Source organism: Fundulus heteroclitus, chromosome 8 (genome assembly GCF_011125445.2).
Source record: "Fundulus heteroclitus isolate FHET01 chromosome 8, MU-UCD_Fhet_4.1, whole genome shotgun sequence".
Taxonomy (NCBI): domain Eukaryota; kingdom Metazoa; phylum Chordata; class Actinopteri; order Cyprinodontiformes; family Fundulidae; genus Fundulus; species Fundulus heteroclitus.
Window position 1 is genome coordinate 18,295,976 of NC_046368.1, and position 17,966 is coordinate 18,313,941.

At 42.6% G+C, this 17,966-nt stretch overlaps 2 protein-coding genes across 2 annotated transcripts; one reads left to right on the forward strand and one right to left on the reverse strand.

Moving 5' to 3' along the window:
- The first annotated feature begins 1,369 nt into the window (after positions 1-1,369).
- Positions 1,370-8,823, forward strand: rad23b (RAD23 homolog B, nucleotide excision repair protein). Its single transcript, XM_012868999.3, has 10 exons — positions 1,370-1,581; positions 2,239-2,320; positions 4,041-4,120; positions 4,340-4,539; positions 4,627-4,682; positions 4,952-5,079; positions 6,471-6,609; positions 6,713-6,840; positions 8,010-8,180; positions 8,313-8,823. Exons 1-10 carry the CDS (start codon positions 1,516-1,518, stop codon positions 8,424-8,426), a joined length of 1,164 nt encoding a protein of 387 aa, XP_012724453.2. The 5' UTR covers positions 1,370-1,515; the 3' UTR covers positions 8,427-8,823.
- Positions 8,824-11,385: 2,562 nt separating this feature from the next.
- Positions 11,386-15,238, reverse strand: klf4 (Kruppel-like factor 4). The gene is made up of 5 exons (XM_012869006.3): positions 14,796-15,238; positions 14,547-14,655; positions 13,062-13,941; positions 12,738-12,908; positions 11,386-12,274 (listed from the first exon to the last, which is right to left on the reverse strand). Exons 1-5 carry the CDS (start codon positions 14,798-14,800, stop codon positions 12,099-12,101), a joined length of 1,341 nt encoding a protein of 446 aa, XP_012724460.2. The 5' UTR covers positions 14,801-15,238; the 3' UTR covers positions 11,386-12,098.
- Positions 15,239-17,966: the final 2,728 nt, after the last annotated feature.

Genomic DNA, 17,966 nt, shown 5'->3' on the forward strand with positions numbered 1-17,966 from the left:
TGAAAATAATAATAATAATAATTGACCAGTAAACTATTCTGCAAAACCCTGCATTTCTATTACTGCTAAATTGTCAATAATGTTAGTTTCCTGTCAACATTTCTGTATTTTCAATTTTTGACCAAACCATTATTAATCTAATGAAAACATTGAATACCAACTTGAAACAAAATATTCATGTATAGAAAAAAAGTCTTGGGTTCATCCTTGTTCCTAACTGATATCAAATCAAATTAAACCTTTGCTCGTTTAGATTAGTTTGAAAATACATTTCTAATAGCTAAATATCAGAGTAATAAGGGGTATTTGTTGTTATTTTCCAAACCTTCTGAAAATGCTAAACTTTACAGAGATTCCTTCAGGATTTGGAAGGTTCTTTCCTCATGATGGCATCAATTTTCTGAAGTGCACCAGTCCCTCTTGTAGCAAAGCACCTACACCAAGAGCATAGTTCCACCCCTTGGCTTCACAGCTACAATGATGTTAATTTCAGACTCTCTTACAAGTTTCATCCAGGATAACCCAAGGGAAGCTTGATAGTGTTAATATTAATACTTTGCATGAACTTGATGTATTTCTTCATAAAACAATTTAAATATAACAAAATTTTCATTATTACCCCAGAATTAAACACAAACAATTGAACAAAAAATCAAAACAAACAAATCTATCAACACTGAAAACACTGAAGCTGTAAACGTTGTGTTGTGTATCCCACAAATATAGGCATGGGTTACAGGTAACAAGGTATACCAAGGCTGTAAAAAGTTACGGATTTAAAACGGCTACAATGTATCGAGTAACTTAATTTAGCTTCCTCTCTCCTTCCTTTTTATTGCACGTTGCCAGCCAGCAAGCCGAAAGAATGCCACTGGACTTTTCCACCAATGCAGTTTGGAAATCTGCAGACAGGAATTAAACTAAAAGTCAATCCCCTTATTAAAATACATGAATCATGTTAAACTTGTTGCGTTAAATTAAGTGTAAATAAAGTGGTAAAACTGCCATATTTCTACTCAAGGCTAGTATTAAATGAGTAAGGTTGACCCATAGACTGTATTTAAGTCAGTTTTATCTATAAAACAGACAAGTACAAGAACAAGTAAAAGTGCTGCTGAAGTGACGAAAGATCTGACAGTTCACAACCAAATATTACATGTTAATCAGGTTTTAAAAAAGTGATATATATATATATATATATATATATATATATATATATATATATATATATATATATATATTTTTTTTTTTTTTTTTTTTTTTTTTTTTTTTTTTTTTTTGTCACACCAACATTACAAATACTAAGCGTACTATCACCTGACATGCAGTTCACTATCTAGCCACTAGGTGGACCCATAACCTCAACGTAAAACCCACGAAGAAGAAAACCGAATAGTCATGGCGGCTGACAGTTTGTGATGAGCCGACGAAAAAAGAAAAACAAGCAGTAAAGAGTCTTCCAAGTTGGATTGAGTAGGTTTAAACCAGTCTAGTGGATAAAGCTCGGCCGACAACATGCTGGTGACGTTGAAGACTTTACAGCAGCAGACCTTTAAAATTGACATCGATGAGGAGGAGACGGTGAGCGATAAAAATAAGAGTGAAGGGGGGTGGAGTGGGAGTCGGGTATGTCCTGGAACCGAGAACAGTTTTGCAATATGTCATAACAGGCGGCTTTGCGGAGAGGATCGTGGAAATCCACGGAATATCGTGGATTCACGTGTCCTTAATCCGCCTCACTAAGGCTACGTCTAATTCAGCGATCATCTCTAAACAGGTTCCTCTAACTGACTTGTACATGTGGGGGGGAAAGTGACTTGCGTTGTCAGTAATTAGCCGCAGCCCGCCTGAGCTTCCAGATGAGGTTTGAAATGATTAACCCACTAAGTTTTACTTTCGGTAAGCTCATGTTTTCAATGCCCGGGAACTAAAAACGTCATTTTATTCCAATTAAGAGGCGGCTCTCAGTAGTTTTAGCTTGACTTTGTGTGTAAAAGTCAAGCTAACCCCCCAGTTTGTGTTGGGAGTGTAGAAGAAAGCTGTCATTCCTGTAGGCGGTTTGATCCCTGAGACCAGCTGTACGGCAGCCAGCTCCTGCACAATTTACCCAGAGCAACTAAACCAACAAAGAGGCACACACACACACACACACACACACACACACACACACACACACACACACACACACACACACACACGCCATTGTTAACGCTTTCCACCTTTGTTTTCCCCCCTTAGGTAAAAACGTTAAAAGAGAGGATTGAACAGGAGAAGGGGAAGGAGAATTTTTCTGTTGCCGGACAGAAACTGATCTATGCTGGTATGTTACGCACGTCTCCATCAGATAGGGCAGCTTTTTTTTTGCTTTTTTTTTTTTTTCCATCCGTGTCCGTTCATCTTTACCATTTGTCGGAAACACTTGGTAAGGATTTGTGGGGAGAAAGCCAGAAGATAAATCCCGTTTTCTCGCTGTGGCATAATCTCACAGAGCAAACTGGACTCTCGAGAAGTAAGTAATTTGGTTTTCCAGGTCTGGATAAGTAAGGAAAAAGAAACGAGTGGGGAAAAAATATTTCTATTTCCAGATTTCCTTTTTTCTTATCCTATGGTCTAAAAGTCGTATCTGTCTGGTCTGCCTTCCTTCCATTTGTGCCTTCTTCCTTCCACCTGACTTCTCTTTCCCTCCCATCGGTCTTTTTGCACTCTGCAACATACAGACATTTGGTTTCAGTTCTTCACTCCTTTTTATTCTTCCCTTCCTTCATTACTTTCCATCCTCCTCCCCCTCGTCCCACACTTCTTTCCTTCCTTTCATGCCTCTCTTCCTAATCTTGTCTTTCTTTGTGCCCATCTCTTCCTTCATATTTACCTTTCTGTCTTTCCTTTCTGCTCTCCTCACTTGTCTTCTTACTTCCATCGTTTCATCCCTCCATTCTTTGATTCCCTCCGTACTTGCATCCATCCACCCTTCCTTCTTTCATTTCCTTCATCTTTTCTTCCTGGGTTCCATCTTTAAAGCCTCGATACTTTAACGTATCTCCCTGAAGTTCACGAACGCGTTGGAACACCCAGGAGACTTTGGAAAGAAATCTGCGTGAACGTCCCGGTTGGTTCTTTCATAATGATCCAAAACGTGCGGCACAGTTACCAGAAAAACTCAAAAACCAGCCTCTAGACATACGTCCCACAAAAAGCAATAGAAAAAGATAGTGTATGACAGAGGACTCTGATCTAGAGCAAAGATCACCCTCTCTGTGTGCTCCGACATTATGAACAGCAGGCGGTATAAAGCATTAACAGCAGCGGGACCAACAGTTGTGCCACTGTTGGTCTTACTCTACATTGTTAAGTCCACTAAGACAATGTCCTTAAAGTAAAACTATTTTTTTATGTGTAAAGTGTGAGATAATGCCACAGCAATGACAGACATTTATTTTAAGGCTTTTCCCTCATCCCTAAAGTGAGACAAATGATGTGATTCTAACTAATGCAACTGTAACTAATCCGTTAAAACTTACCTGTTTAGCTGGAACACTTTCAGATATTTTTCCCTGTTTATTAAACACTATCTGATGCATTTTAGATTTCAGTGTAAAGCATGCACTGCAAAAACGGAACTAAAAATAAGTAAAATTTTCTTAAAATTAGTGTATCTGTCCTTGATTTGAGCAGGTAAATAAGATGATCTGCCAATAGAATAAGATTTGTGCACTTAAAATAGTAACAACTCATCTCCATCATCTTATTTCAAGTGCAGGATGTCTTATTATCTTAATTTAGGGGTCAAAATACTCATTCCACTGGCAAATGATCATATTTACCTGTTTAGATCAAGGACAAAAACACTGTTTAAGAACATTTTGCTTATTTTTAGATCCGTTTTTGCAGTGTGTTGCAGTGTGACCATTAGACGTTTGTTTTCCTGGGAATTCTTCACCCACATTATCGATGTTTCATTCATTCAGCATGTGATTGGTTAACAATGAAGCGTGCCTAATTTCAAACAGTCGTTTACTTCTTTGTTTTTGTTTTTTTAACAGGTAAAATCCTAAACGATGACACGCTTCTCAAAGAGTACAACATCGATGAGAAGAACTTTGTGGTGGTCATGGTGACAAAGGTTCAGGATTTACAGTTTTAACACTTGCAGTGTTTTTCTGGTTTATTCAGACAGTAGACGATTGTATCATATAACAAATGAGGAGAGAAGTTAGAGGTTTTTAATGACTTTTACTGTTCAATGGACATCATTTAGAATCAGGACAATGACATAAAACACAACTGAGAGTTAAGTAGAAGCTTTTATCTGACTAAGATATTTTACACACCCTTTTCTCAGCCCAAAGCGGCTGCAGCCACCACACAAGCGGCAGCCGCTTCAGCTGCCAGCAGCGCCGCTCCCGCAGCGCCTCCTGGGGCTCCGACCAGCGCAGACAAGCCGGCAGAGTCGGCGTCCGGGGACAGCAAGCCGGAGGCCAAGCCAGAGGAGAAACCATCTCCGACTGCTGAGCCGTCCTCCACCACTAGTGGCAGTAGTGGGTAAGTATCAGATATGTGGTCGGCTGCATCATGCTGTGGAGAAGTGACACGAGGATGTTTTGTTTATATTTCTTTTTTTCCTTTTAGGAGCTCTGAGTCGTCATCGAGCTCAAACCTGATCAGTGAAGCTGTTTCAACTCTTGGTAAGGCCGTGTCTATGACGCTCTTCTGTGTTTGGTTATTTATCGGCTGGCCTAATAATCATCAAGCACACGTCTGCAGGTCCCTACGGTGGAAAACGTGTTGCTGCTAAGTGAACCCGCATGTCTCCCTTTGTGTTTGGTCTTGAGCGCTGAAGAGAACCTGAAACCTAATGAATGCTGTCTCTGATCACTGTTAGGATCAATGCTTTCTGATTTCTCTGTTAAAGTTCAGTTGATGAACCGGCGAGCGTCTGTGCTCATGTCTTTAGTGACAGGTTCGTCGTATGATGCCATGGTGAACGAGATGATGCTCCTGGGCTACGGGAGAGAGGAAGTGGTGTCAGCTCTGAGAGCGAGCTTCAACAACCCCGACAGAGCTATGGAATACCTGCTCTCGGTACGAGGAGTCCTATCATTGAAATAAATGCGCATGTGAGCAAATTTCCACATCACTTGACTGACTTGAGGTCCTTGTCGGTCCATGCTTTCATATTCCGGCTATTCTTGACGCCATGTATCGATTTATTAATTTAATAAACTAATAAATAAAATGGATGAATGGTTGGCGAACATCAGCCAAAAACAAGTGGAATACAACTTCCAGTCCAGTAGATGTCGCTGCGGATGTGTCACAAGCATTTCCGGCCGTGGGATACTGCGACGAGTCATTCATAAACAAAACATGGAGGAGACTGAGAAAATTCGCCCGGCTCCATCAAATTTCAAGTCAGATGTTTGGACACATTTTGGCTTTAAAAACAAAGAAGGTAAAAACAAAATTGATATGATGCACGCAATTTGCAAACACTGTTGCATCATAATGAAATACTGTGGGAACACAACAAACTTAAAGGCACACATGCAGAGGCGCCATCCAGAAAAACAAGAGCCGCGAGCGCTACAAGCACTGATTTAACAAACAACACTCGATTGCAAGCTAGCTCCAACATCTACACGTGCATACATTTGAATGTTTTCATTTCATTGGTTTAAAGGACCACTGAGGCCATGTAAACGGCACGGATTATCTTTATTTTGTTATTTTAAGTTTTATATATCCTAAGCACTTTTTGTCACTGTGACCACTCCAGTAATAGTAATATTTATTTTCATGACAATACCTCCAAAAGTCGTTTCAATATATACAGCTATGTATAAATAATTATGTATCAATTGAAGACACTATCCAGATCATACACCGCCAGTCAGCCACTGGTAATGGCTGTATTTTTTTCTAACAGTGTTCAGTGAAAATATCACAATGCATTGCGATGCATCGCAATAATTCAAGTATCGTGATGAATCGTGATCTGAATCGAATCGTGACTTCTTTGGCAATACCCACCCCTAGTCCCCATGCAAGGAGGATTTACTCACCTCAGCATGCTGAATGCTTCAACTAACGGCCGTTTGACCAATATTTCTGAATATTTCAGCTAATCATTTTTTAAACACTCGTAGACATAGAATTGAAGTTTCAGCCTACAATGGTCTGGTAGTCATTAGGTATCAAAAAATGAGAGAAAAAAATGACATTGCTCCCTCCTGGCTAAGTAGTAAACAGCGTTTTGCACCCTTCATCCTACTACACATCCGTTCTACACAATAGGCGGCGCACAAATCTTATATACTTGATAGATATGGTTTCACAAAATACACTTTATTTCTTTTTATGTAAACCCATGAACATGCACAGGGGAAAAAAAAGTACTTTCACAAGAAATGCAATAGTCATCCTCCCTCGCTGTTGATTTGCCAACCAGTGTAAGGCCTGCCTCCCCCCCACAGGGTATGCCGACCAGAGATCAGGGTCCTGTCGCAAGACCTGACGCCACAGCGCCTCCAGCGAGCGGAACACCAGCCGCTCCTTCTGGAGGTGTCAGCTCTCCTGCCGACACCGCATCGTCACCGAGCGCTGCAGCAGGCGGTAAAAGAAAGACCCCGATTCCAAAAGAGAAGCTAAAGTTGCCCTAAACGAGGCGAGGAATCACGCTTCCTCTGCTGCTTAACGGTTTAACTTGTGCTTCCAGGCAATCCGTTGAGCTTCCTCAGAAATCAGCCTCAGTTCCAGGTGATGCGGCAGCTGATTCAGCAGAATCCTGCCCTGCTGCCCTCGTTGCTGCAGGAGATCGGCAGGGAGAACCCGGAGCTGCTGCAGGTGAGGAAGCGGCAGACCTTAAGAAAATGTCATTTCTAGTTTAAAAAACTCTTATGGTTTACTGTTGGGGGGGGGGGGGGGGGGGGTTCCAACAAAAGGCCAGTTTACTTGTGACACACTTCCCTAGTAGTCTAGCATCATATTTTGGCCTGAAATTTAAAACTTCTAGCTCTTCTAAAGATACATTGCCACCAAAGCCAACCGTATATTGACAGATTTATGCTTGTTTCATTTTGTGTGATAAGCTAAAGCAAAAATAGTGCAGCATTTTCAAGTATTTCTTCAACAAGTAAAAACCTAAAAAGTCTGCCATGTGTTCATAATAAGTCCCCATCAGTAACACTGGAAGGTGAACCTCTGCATCGATCAAGTCTTTTGCAGCTTCTAATGTTTTTTTTTCTTGGATAATTCATTATTTAGCTTCACCCATCATCTTATCAACTGACCAGCTTCTCCCTGGACAAAGGAAATCCCCGTAGCATCATACTGCCACCACCAAACTTTAAAGTGGGGATCATACTGTATATTCAGGTCAATGTTCCAGCATAAAATTTGGTAAATGGGCCATAAATATTTAAATATAACCTGGACACCTTCCTCTATATGTTGGAATTCGAGTCCTCAAGTAATTACAATAATACAGTAATTACAATAACTTTGTGTCGGTATTTATATATATATATATATATATATATATATATATATATATATATATATATATATATATATATATATATATATATATATATATATATATATATATATAATGTGTATATGTATATATATTATTTTGTATATTTTTTATTTTTTTTATCAAGGTTTTATGTTGTAATTTGATGAAATATGAAAAGTTAAGATTAAGAAGGATGCAATTGATGCTTAAGAATTAAAAAAAATACCATCTTGCAGCTTAAACTTAAACATTATTTGACTTACAGAGCTCCACCACGATACAACTGAAACACAATTTTACTTAGATTGCAGAATAATTGCAAAAAATGGATTGATATAATCTAAACTCACCTAAATGGTTTCTTGCCACGTAAAACACCTTCCACACTCGTGCATGCAAGCAGTTTTCTTAATTTGTCCCCAACCCCCCCCCCCCCCCCCCCGCCCTCTTTGCACGTTTCTTTCGGCGACACTGATCCATTCCTTCGCGTTTCTAGGAGATCAGCAGCCACCAAGAACAGTTCATCCAGATGCTGAACGATCCTAATCCAGACCCGGTGCCAGCAGGCGGCGGAGGAGGAGCTGGAGGGGTGGGGGGTGGCACACCTGGCGGGGGTCAGACGAGCTACATCCAGGTCACGCCTCAGGAGAAAGAAGCCATCGAGAGGGTGAGGTGGAGCGTGGCAATCTCCAGTTTCTGGATCATCCTGAACTTCAGTTTAGTTTCACCACTAGAGCTTAAGATAAAAACTTGATTCCAGTTTTGTTAGACTAACTTGCATATTTTGCTTTCCATCCAGCTAAAAGCCTTGGGTTTTCCAGAAGGACTCGTCATCCAAGCCTACTTCGCCTGCGATAAGAACGAGAACTTGGCGGCCAACTTCCTTTTACAACAGAACTTTGACGACGATTAAAGGAACCGCTTTTAGTTGTTTTCACCCTTCTCCCTCCACTGTTCAGTTGCTCGTGTTCACTATATATGCAAACAAGCCTTTTCCAAAGTGTATTTTATTCACCAGTTCCAAATCGAAGTTTCATGATGACACTGGATGATTCTCTGTTGGCGGCTGCTGTTAACAGGATAAAATGGAGTAATTAAAATCCGATACTTTTTGCATCAGAGCTCGCCCATGTGCCTTTTGTTTTCCTACTTAAGAGCAATGTTTTTTCGCAGAAATAAGGGTAAATCTCAGAGTATGAATTGGCTCCTTGGGGGAAGAAATTAAATCGGAACCAAACAAGCAACTTGTGTTACCTTTGTTCTGTCGTTCTTTATGTTTACACCATTAAACATGTTAATCTTTACCAAAACAAACCAATATATTTCTGTCTCCACTTATATGAAGTCCAATGAGTACAAAGACGACCTGGAAAGCGTTTCCCCTTGTGAAAATCAGGGTGTTTTAACTAAAACAACCAGCAGGGGGCAACATAGACCACAATGTTCCACATTTGAAAGCCCCGGCATAATATGCAACTTAATCCAAATGAATGTGTCAATAATGCATGTTTAATGTCCAAAAATGGGTTAAATGCTGATATTTTACTGCACTAAATAAAGATTATTGTGCCCTTTAACGCCCCTGATGTGCTTATAAGCCGTTTTTTGTTGTAAAGTGCAGCATAATTGCAAAAGACCAAATTCTCAAACTTAACCATTTTTTAAGATCTAGATTGCTATTGTGTTGTTTTTTCACACCACGACAATGAAATTGCACTTATTGTGGTGTGAGACAGTAAAAACATTTCTACTCTTATCTATATAGAGCTTTTCTAGCTCAATGTGACAAAATATGATGAAATAATTTACAGAACAAACTGAAATAGAGTTATTAAAAAAGGATGCATAGACATCCATCCATCCATTTCCAACACACTTATCCCTATTGGGGTCATGAGGGGTGCTGGTGCCTATCTCCAGCTGTCAATGGGCGAGAGGCGGGGTACACCCTGGACAGGTGAAACAGACAGCTAAGGAAAGAAGTGTTTAAAAAAATTGTCTTGATTTTGTACAGAATTTACCACTTTTCTTTGGAAAGTGTGAGAAAACAAATGGCTTTATTGATCTTCCTCAACCTCTGAATACTATTTGCCATTAATAAGTTGAGAAGAACTTCACTTTTCCCCTAACGCTTTCCAGTGTGCTTTAGAGAAAAACACTATTTTCCCATGTGTTAGATATATCGTCAACTATAACCACTCCTCATGCGTTCATCCATCCCTTTATTTACCTGCTAATATTTTAAGATACGTCTAGATCACGAGATTGTTCGTTCCGAGGAATCCCTGAGGCCGCACACTGACCTCTGTACCCGAATCAGCAAAAACTCTAGGAATCAGATTAGGGCTGTGGGACACGGCTGAAATATGTATCACGATATCAATAATTAGTGAGTAGTGTTTTGTTTACCTATTTGATACAAGAAAAAAACAGAATTTAGACTGTGACCCTATTTAAATGTAAGCTGTAAAGTATGTCAGCCCTACTGCCAACTTTGCTAAATTTGGCCATGAGAGGCTAAGTCCTCTGCTCTGTCTATATCCCCCAGAATACCGTGTGGTTCTGGGTCGGAGTTCAGCGGAATTATTGAACATTTTATCGGACATATTTCATATTGATGCTGATCAGGTGTCTACGGCGATATATATACTGATATCGATTTATTGTCCGGCCTTAAATCAGATTATATTCATTATTAGCCTTATGTGAAGAAAAAAACTGTTTTCCATTGAGAAGTAATTCCTGAATCTCTAAAATAGTATTTACGCATAGTCTCTGGCAGGTTGTTGAACCCAATCCCCATTAACTTCCACTTTTATGTTTACTCTCACATTACAAACTCATGTTTCATTTCAGTTGCATCCTTCGGGTTGTTCCATGTCTAGCTTACGTTAAAAATCTGTTCTAAAGTGCTTGCGTTTTGAATAATTTGCACACTATGAAGTTTTCCCACGTTTTGGTTAGTGCTGCCTGTTCTAAAAGAAAGCGAGTAAATGAAGTGTTGACTTCTGTTGACTCTGACTGTTTCACAGCAGCTGAAATAAATATTTAAAAAATGTCGCTGAGTCATAATGACACTAAGGAGAAATACTGAAATTCGTTTTATTATTAAACTGCCAACATTGGTAGATTTAAATGTCAGTTTTTCTCCAATGAGGAGAGAATGAATAGGAAACAGGAAGGCTTAGTGTCACTTGTTTTGTTTGTGTGTGTGTGTGTGTGTGTGTGTGTGTGTGTGTGTGTGTGTGTGTGTGTGTGTGTGTGTGTGTCCGTTCATAACACCTCGGCACAGAGCAGCAATCAGATCTGGTGTCATCCATGAATATATGTCCCTTTTCTTTTCTTTGCCTGACAGGTGGAAAGAAAAAAACAAAAGGCGCACAGAAACAGGACAATTGTAGGGAGTGAGTTTTCTTTTTGGAAAACTCTTAAATGGCAACATTGTGCTAGTTTGCCCTGCAGCGGTCTCATCATTATACGGGACCGGTTCGACCGTCAGCCGCCGCTGCCGCTTAAACGCGCTCCTCCGTTTACGGGGTTGTGAAATTTCTACTGACCTCAAGCTCCTCATCACAGAAACAGGAATCCGGATGAGATCAGGGTTACAAACGCCACCTTGGATGTTCTTTGTTCAAATACAATTTTATTTCATTATACTGTAAAATACAAAAAAAAAAAAAACAATAACAAAACTTTTTTTTTATGTACAAATGTACAAAGTTCAACCTTATATTACATATTTTTTGGCTATAAACAAAAACAGAATCTTTGTTCAGAGTTACTCATTCAATACAAAAATATGAATGTTTCATATAAATTATTGCACTTTGCAGCTGCAGTGCGGTGTAGATTGCCGTCGCTGTTTTTTTTTAAAAAAAGTCTTCACCTGAAGTCATACTTTTTGGAAGAAAACACAAACAACTATATGGCACTTTCCATTTTTTTTTATCCTTGCTTCACCCTTTTTTTTTTTTATCTATTTCCATCATCTTTGGTACCTTTTTTTATTTCCAAAAGAAACCTTCTGTGTTACTCAGCACCATTCTGTATAAATTAACATTGTACCTGAAAATGAATGGCTTCTGCAGGTGAAACAGGATGATAAATATCGCTGCGTTTACTCAGAAAGTTTTGTCTTAACAGTGTGTATTAGGAGTAGAGTCTTGCCATTGCTCGCTTCTAGAAGGCCTCTGGAGATGTTTTGTCTGTTGCTCCTGGTTTCCCTGAATTTTCCAGTTAAAAGCCGCTGGCACCTGGTCCACCAAGTTTTGTCGGTTAAATAAGACAAATTCCAGTTTGGTCCCTTTTCAGAAAGTTTTACAACCCTGGCTGAGAGGCCTCGTCGAGTCACCTGCACAACGTGAGCGGGGCTCTTAAAGGAGTAATGCTTTTTTTTTTTTTTTTCAGTTTTTTTGGCTTTTTCTATTAATGTCTTTGTGCCATGAACAACCACAGCGTGTCTTGTTGCTCGACGTCAGCTTGAAGGCAGGTTTTGGTAACAAGTGTTTGTTCGGGATTTTGCAAAACAAGATACAGATATATATATATACTGGAGCCTCCGGGCCTTCGCCGTCTTGTCCGCGTCTCATAAGTGTCTCTTCATGTGGAGGGCGAGGTGGTCCGACCTGGAGAAGGCCCGGTCGCATTTCTGGCACTGGAACGGCCGGTGACCCGTGTGTTTCCTGTAGTGGCGAGTGAGCTCATCCGAACGTGCAAACTTCCAGCCGCAGCCCTCCCAGTCGCAGTGGTAAGGCTTCTCCCCTGTGATAGAAAAAAAAAAAAAAAACACAAACACAGAGCAGTTAGCACCAACCCTAAGGGTGAAGTAGCCCAGGCTCCCCCCCTGCGCCAGCAACAAAAAAAAAAAAAAAAAAAAAAAAAAAGAGGTCCATCCTGTCCTGCAGCTCTTCTGTAAAAGGCCTATAGCACTCGTATTTGAGCAGGGATCAGTGTCAACCTGTTTTGCTGCACCTGACGAGCGATTCCACCGACTCCATCCCCCACCCTTCTATGAATGTGTTTGTTCAACAACGTGCAAGTGATGTGGCCGCGTTTTTTTTTTTTTTAATTTTTTATTTTTTTTCCCCCCCTTTCGTAAACCCACAATGAAAGCCTTAAAGCTGAATAGCTCTAGATGACAAAAACGAGCGTGATTAACGAGCGGGGCTTCAATGCGCACGGCTCGTACAAGTAAAAGGCAACGACCGGAGAGGGAGGCCTCTACCTGTGTGTGTGCGGTGGTGTGCTTTCAGGTGGGAGCTCTTTGTGTACGTTTTCCCACAGCCGACGTAGTCGCACGTGTGCGTCGCCACCCTCTTCCTCGGCCAGGAGCGCCGACCGCGTTTGGGCTTCGGCTCCTCCGGCAAGCAGTCCCCGCTGGAGATCATGAGGCCCTCTGCAAGTGGGGGGGGGAGAGAGATGATGGCCAACATTAATACCACACCAGGGAAGAGCAACACTTAAAGTAGCTTTTACTGAACGGGTAAACTCTGGGCTCAACTGATTGTACAAAGCAATCCAACATGGCGCAGAGCGGTGTGCCAATCACCTGAGTACTGCACCGACGACCCCTGAGGGTAGGAGGTGTAGCCCTGAGAGGTACCGTGGTGGTACCCCTGCGGAGGTAGCGGGATCTGAGAGAGCGGGTGGCCCAGCTGGTGCTCCCGGCTGCCCAGAGGGTTGTCTGGGGAAAGGGAAGACGACGAAGACAACCGAGTGCCGCTTATGGTCCTCCCGTTGCCGGCGAACCCGTGGAGGTCCAAGTTGCCGGGGCGCGGCTGGTGCCCGGCGCGGCCGTGAGAGTTCAGCCCGGCCAGGTGCAGGTCCAGGGGCTGCTGTGAGATGGTGCAGTTACCGGGGTTCTCCTGCTTTATCCGCGTGCACGCGAAGGACGGCGAGGCCCGCGACGGCGCGGAGTCCGGGGCCGGGTCGACGCAGGCCTTGCCTACGGTCATGACTTGGCTGTAGTCTCCCATGTCCATTGTCGTCTTGACTACGAACTTGCCGTGGAGGCTGGGAGGGTGGAGGTACGCGGGGTCCAAATCAGGCCTCATGAGTTCTGCCACGAAGCCTCCAGAGGGTGAGACGTCACTGATGTCTGGGAGGGTGTAGAGCAGCTCGCTGGTGGTGTCCTGGGGGGAGGGGAGCTGGTAAGACGAGGTGAAGGAACCCGGGGACGACGACATGGCGTGGGCAGAGCTGCACCCCATGGCGTCCTCCTGCTGCTGCTGCTGCTGCTGCTGCTGTTGCTGCTGCAGGATGGAGTTGGACAGAATAAAATCGTAGTCCAAGTCCAGATCCTGCTCGTTGTCCTTCTTGGACATGCTGGTGATGGTTATGCTGGTGGCAGTAGGTTGGTCTGGGTCGCAGCAGCTGCTTCTCTCTGGCACACTGGATCTCTTAAGGTGGGACAACTCCTCCTTCCATTTCTGGAGATAAGTTAACAGAGACCAGATAAGGAGCTTGTTTTGTGAAGCAAGGAGCTTAACTTTTTCAAGTTACCACTAATTACAAGAAACGCGTGCACACTTATGCCCCCCCTGCTCCGCTTTGCAAAGAAATAGACCAAAACAAAAGGAAACAGACGCGTTTAATTCGAGAAGGAATGTGATAGAGGGTGATAATTATGGAAGCTCAGCAACACAGCTCAGTCAGGTGGAGGAAAGATCGCTGGAATGTGCGCTGCCTGAAATACTAGAACTGGCTTGAAAAGCATATAAAAAACAGACTAAATAACAAAAAACAAGCATGCCCAGATAGCCATCGGGAGATTTTCCGTGCAATCACTATATATGACAATATATTCTTTCTAGGAGAGTTGGGCTGGTAGCCATGTGTGCTTTCCCAGTTTGAATGCCTGGAGTAGCCTGACTAAACCGGTGCACGCCCCAGCAGAGAGTGTGTCAAGCCTTGACAGCAGTAATAACATGGGGGAGCTGCATTGTAAAATAAACACGCGTTTTTTAAATAGACGAGCGTAAAAGAGATTCCTTGATGCCCAAGGTCTGCCCGGCGCGCAGTGGGCAACGCTCACCAGAAAGGCGCCTCCTATGGATCTGCTCTTGTCAGTCGGACCGCTGGCGAAGGTGGAAATAGATGGAAGAAGCGTGCCACAAGCCATCTCGACGTCATTTGGAGGCTGCCTGAAATCATACAGATAAAAAAAAAAACACACGGTAAATCCCCCCGGAGCGATCCTGCAGGAGGAGGCGCAGGCTTCCTTTTTATATTCCACCAGCAAAGGAGGCGAGGATCCGCCGATGTTATGAAAAAAAAGTTTCACCTCATCAGTTAGAATCTGTGCGCGGAGTCCCAGTTCGTCTTGGCTGCGGACTGCGCTGGATCTTCTTAGAATAAAAAAATAAAATACTCCAACCCTCCTCAGAAATGTTTTGGGTATTTTTTTTTTTTCTTTTTCTTAAAGTTTCTGCTCCGCGCCGCACGCCGCACTTTGGCTCCGGGACATGTCGCCGCTGGATAGGCGCGTCGGTGGAAAATAAAAGCCAAAAAAAGAAAAGAAATAAAAGTAGCTAGTTGTGATTGATTGGAAGCTGTTTTGTACGGGGAAGACAGAGAGGCGACGAGCAGGGGAATCCCTCCCGCCTGTTGCCGTGCAGGGAGACCGGCGGCAGTCTGAGCAGAGTGAGGAAACAGCGTGAGAGGTATCCTTAAATCACTGGGAAACGCCTCTGTCGCCCCGGCAACGGCGCAGGAAAACATTAGAGGGTGAGGAAGGGAGAGAGAGACAGAGAGAGAGAGAGAGAGAAGGGGAGGAGGGAGGGAGAAAAGGGAGGCCGAGTCTAATGGCAATAGAAAAAAAAAGAAAAAAGAAAAGAAAAGCGTGAGGCACGGCGAGGTTTGTTTGTATTCATAGCAACGGTACCAATCCTTGCTGCTTTTATTCTTGCAAGACGCCGTTTAGGAAGCGCGTATTTCCAGTTGCAACACACAGACCGCCGGGGGAACGTCAGGTGTTCACGTTCACCTGCAGCAGGCGTGCGCGCGCAGTAGGCTACATGTCACCCGGAGGGCCAAAATAGTCAGTTAGTACATAATCGATTAATTTATGATAATCTCAGTAATAAAAAAATAATGCACATAATAATATTTGTGTTTATACATTTATTTTTATGCTGGTTCATAAAATATACAGTTGCGATGCTGCTGCTGATATAAATACATTTATGTGTGAATGAATGAAAGAAAGTTTTTTTTTCAAACAATTACAAAAAAAAAAAATACATAAAAACAGAAGACAGATAATCAGAAATCAGTTCAAAAGGAAGCAGGAAGAAGTATACACTTCTTTACTCCTACCCCCTTTTCTCACTTCATTTACTGCAGTAATGCTTGTCCCTATATATGATACTAATGTACGTAGATAGATAGAAAAGTAAATAGTCTGTGTATTGGTATGCATATTAAAATACATAATACAATTGATGTTGTAGCCTACACTAGCACATATTTAGGCATGTTGTCCTAATTTGAGAAATAAAATAATCCATCCATCATCCATATCCGCTCATACATTCATGATCTTGGAATTCCTGTGCCTATTTTTATATCTGTGCATATACCATTGGGCGAGAGGCAGGCTGCATCCTGGACAGGTCACAAGTCTATGGTGCGTTCACAACAAATTTTTGCAAATATTTCGCCTGATTTACGTGCTGTCGCTCGCTTGACAGTTCGCCAGCAATTTGTGTGGCCGACGGAGCCAACGCTCCACTCGCTTCATCGTCATCAAATAGGAGGAGCTTCTATCCGCTTGCCTGTCTGCTCAACTCAACATGGCGGACCAAGACTTTACCCAGCAAGTCGCAGTGGCGTGTTTAATGTGGAAAGCCGAACAACAGCACCGGCATCCCCGGGTCCACCGGGTCCTACAGAGGTGCACCCAGTTTGAAGAGTCCAGGAGCTGCATCTGGATCATGGTCGCTTCCCGCGGTACATTGGTCCGTCCAGGAGCCGAAGCTGTTATCCCGTTTCAGGGACAGATCACCCAGAGGTAAGGCAAGGAGGCGCCCTGGAGCTCGGGGAGGACAGCGGGAGATCAGAGCAAGAGGTCGGCCAGAGAGTGAGAGCATCGAGCGAGGCAGAGGCGGCTGTCCGGAACCAGCTGTGGAGACACAAGAGGAGAACGACTGATGAATGATTTAACAGTCCTTTTGAGGGTTAAATTAAAATGTCTTTTTACAAAACCACTCACAAACCTCCAAAGAGCATTCCTTATTTTGACCTATGTCAACAATGATTTTTCTCATTTTGATTGAAACAAGGTTTGTCTCCCCTGACTCCTTCTCCGTATGTCGCAACCGCAACCAGCCCCTGATTGGTTGAGGCAACGCTAATTGACAGAAAAGTTCAGATTTTTGTACTCCAATGAAATTTGTTTTGTGCCCATCGCGGGTTTTGTTTCGCTCCTTTCGCCCTAATCGCACCGTTTGCGTCGCTAGACCCGCGTCCTTCGCCTCGCTTCGCTCCTGAACCAGCCTCTACATATAACGGACATAACATATAAATCACTTGTCATTCGCGCTCGATGTGAACGCACCATAACTCAGGTAACACAAAAGGACACACACAAATAATGCCCGCTCACCCTCACTCCTAAAGCCAGTTTAGAAACACCAGTGACATTGGCCTGCATGTTTTTGGACTGTGGGATGAAGCTGAAGTACTCAGACAGAACAACATTCCAACAACAACATACAAAGACCACAGGATCGGGAGAACTGTTGGAGGCTGCAACAACCTGAGAGTGAGTGTAGGTTCACCCTCCAGCAGGAGATCATCAGTAAACATATAGGTAAACATTTATTTCTGTTCACAGTTCTCCATTGAGCCTGACTGGACTGGAGCTTGAACTATTTTATAACACTCACAGCCGTAAATGCTGCAACAGGTGGTTCTACAGCATGTTAACTCAAGGGGACCGGATGGAAAAGCACGGCACACTTTTCAGATTACTTTAAAAACCTTCTTAAAAATCTATTTTTCTTTGCACTTTACAACTTTGCTCTACTCTATGCTGAGACTTGGTTGTACACTGAAAAACATATATATTTTTAACAAAGTTCAAGATGAATAAATACTTTAACCCAAAATCTCTAAATTGACCAAAACATTTTCGCCTGAGTGTCTTTACGTGAATAAACTAAAATATTTGAGTGAGACGCGGTGTCTTCCTGTTCTGGTATCTGGGAATGTTCTGGAGGGGTCTTTGCTAGAAACTGATCTGTCTTCTGGTCCTTTGATCCATTGTATTAGAGAATAATGTCTTCAATATGTTGTTATTCTATACGAGAAACTCTTCAGCAGGATTAATACAATATCTATCATCTCTTTGATTCCACTTTAGAACTGTTCAGTGAACCCGTGTGCTCGCTCCTAATTTAGATGGAAAGCGCTCAATTTAGGACCCCTGTCACTGTGGGACACAGAAATGACA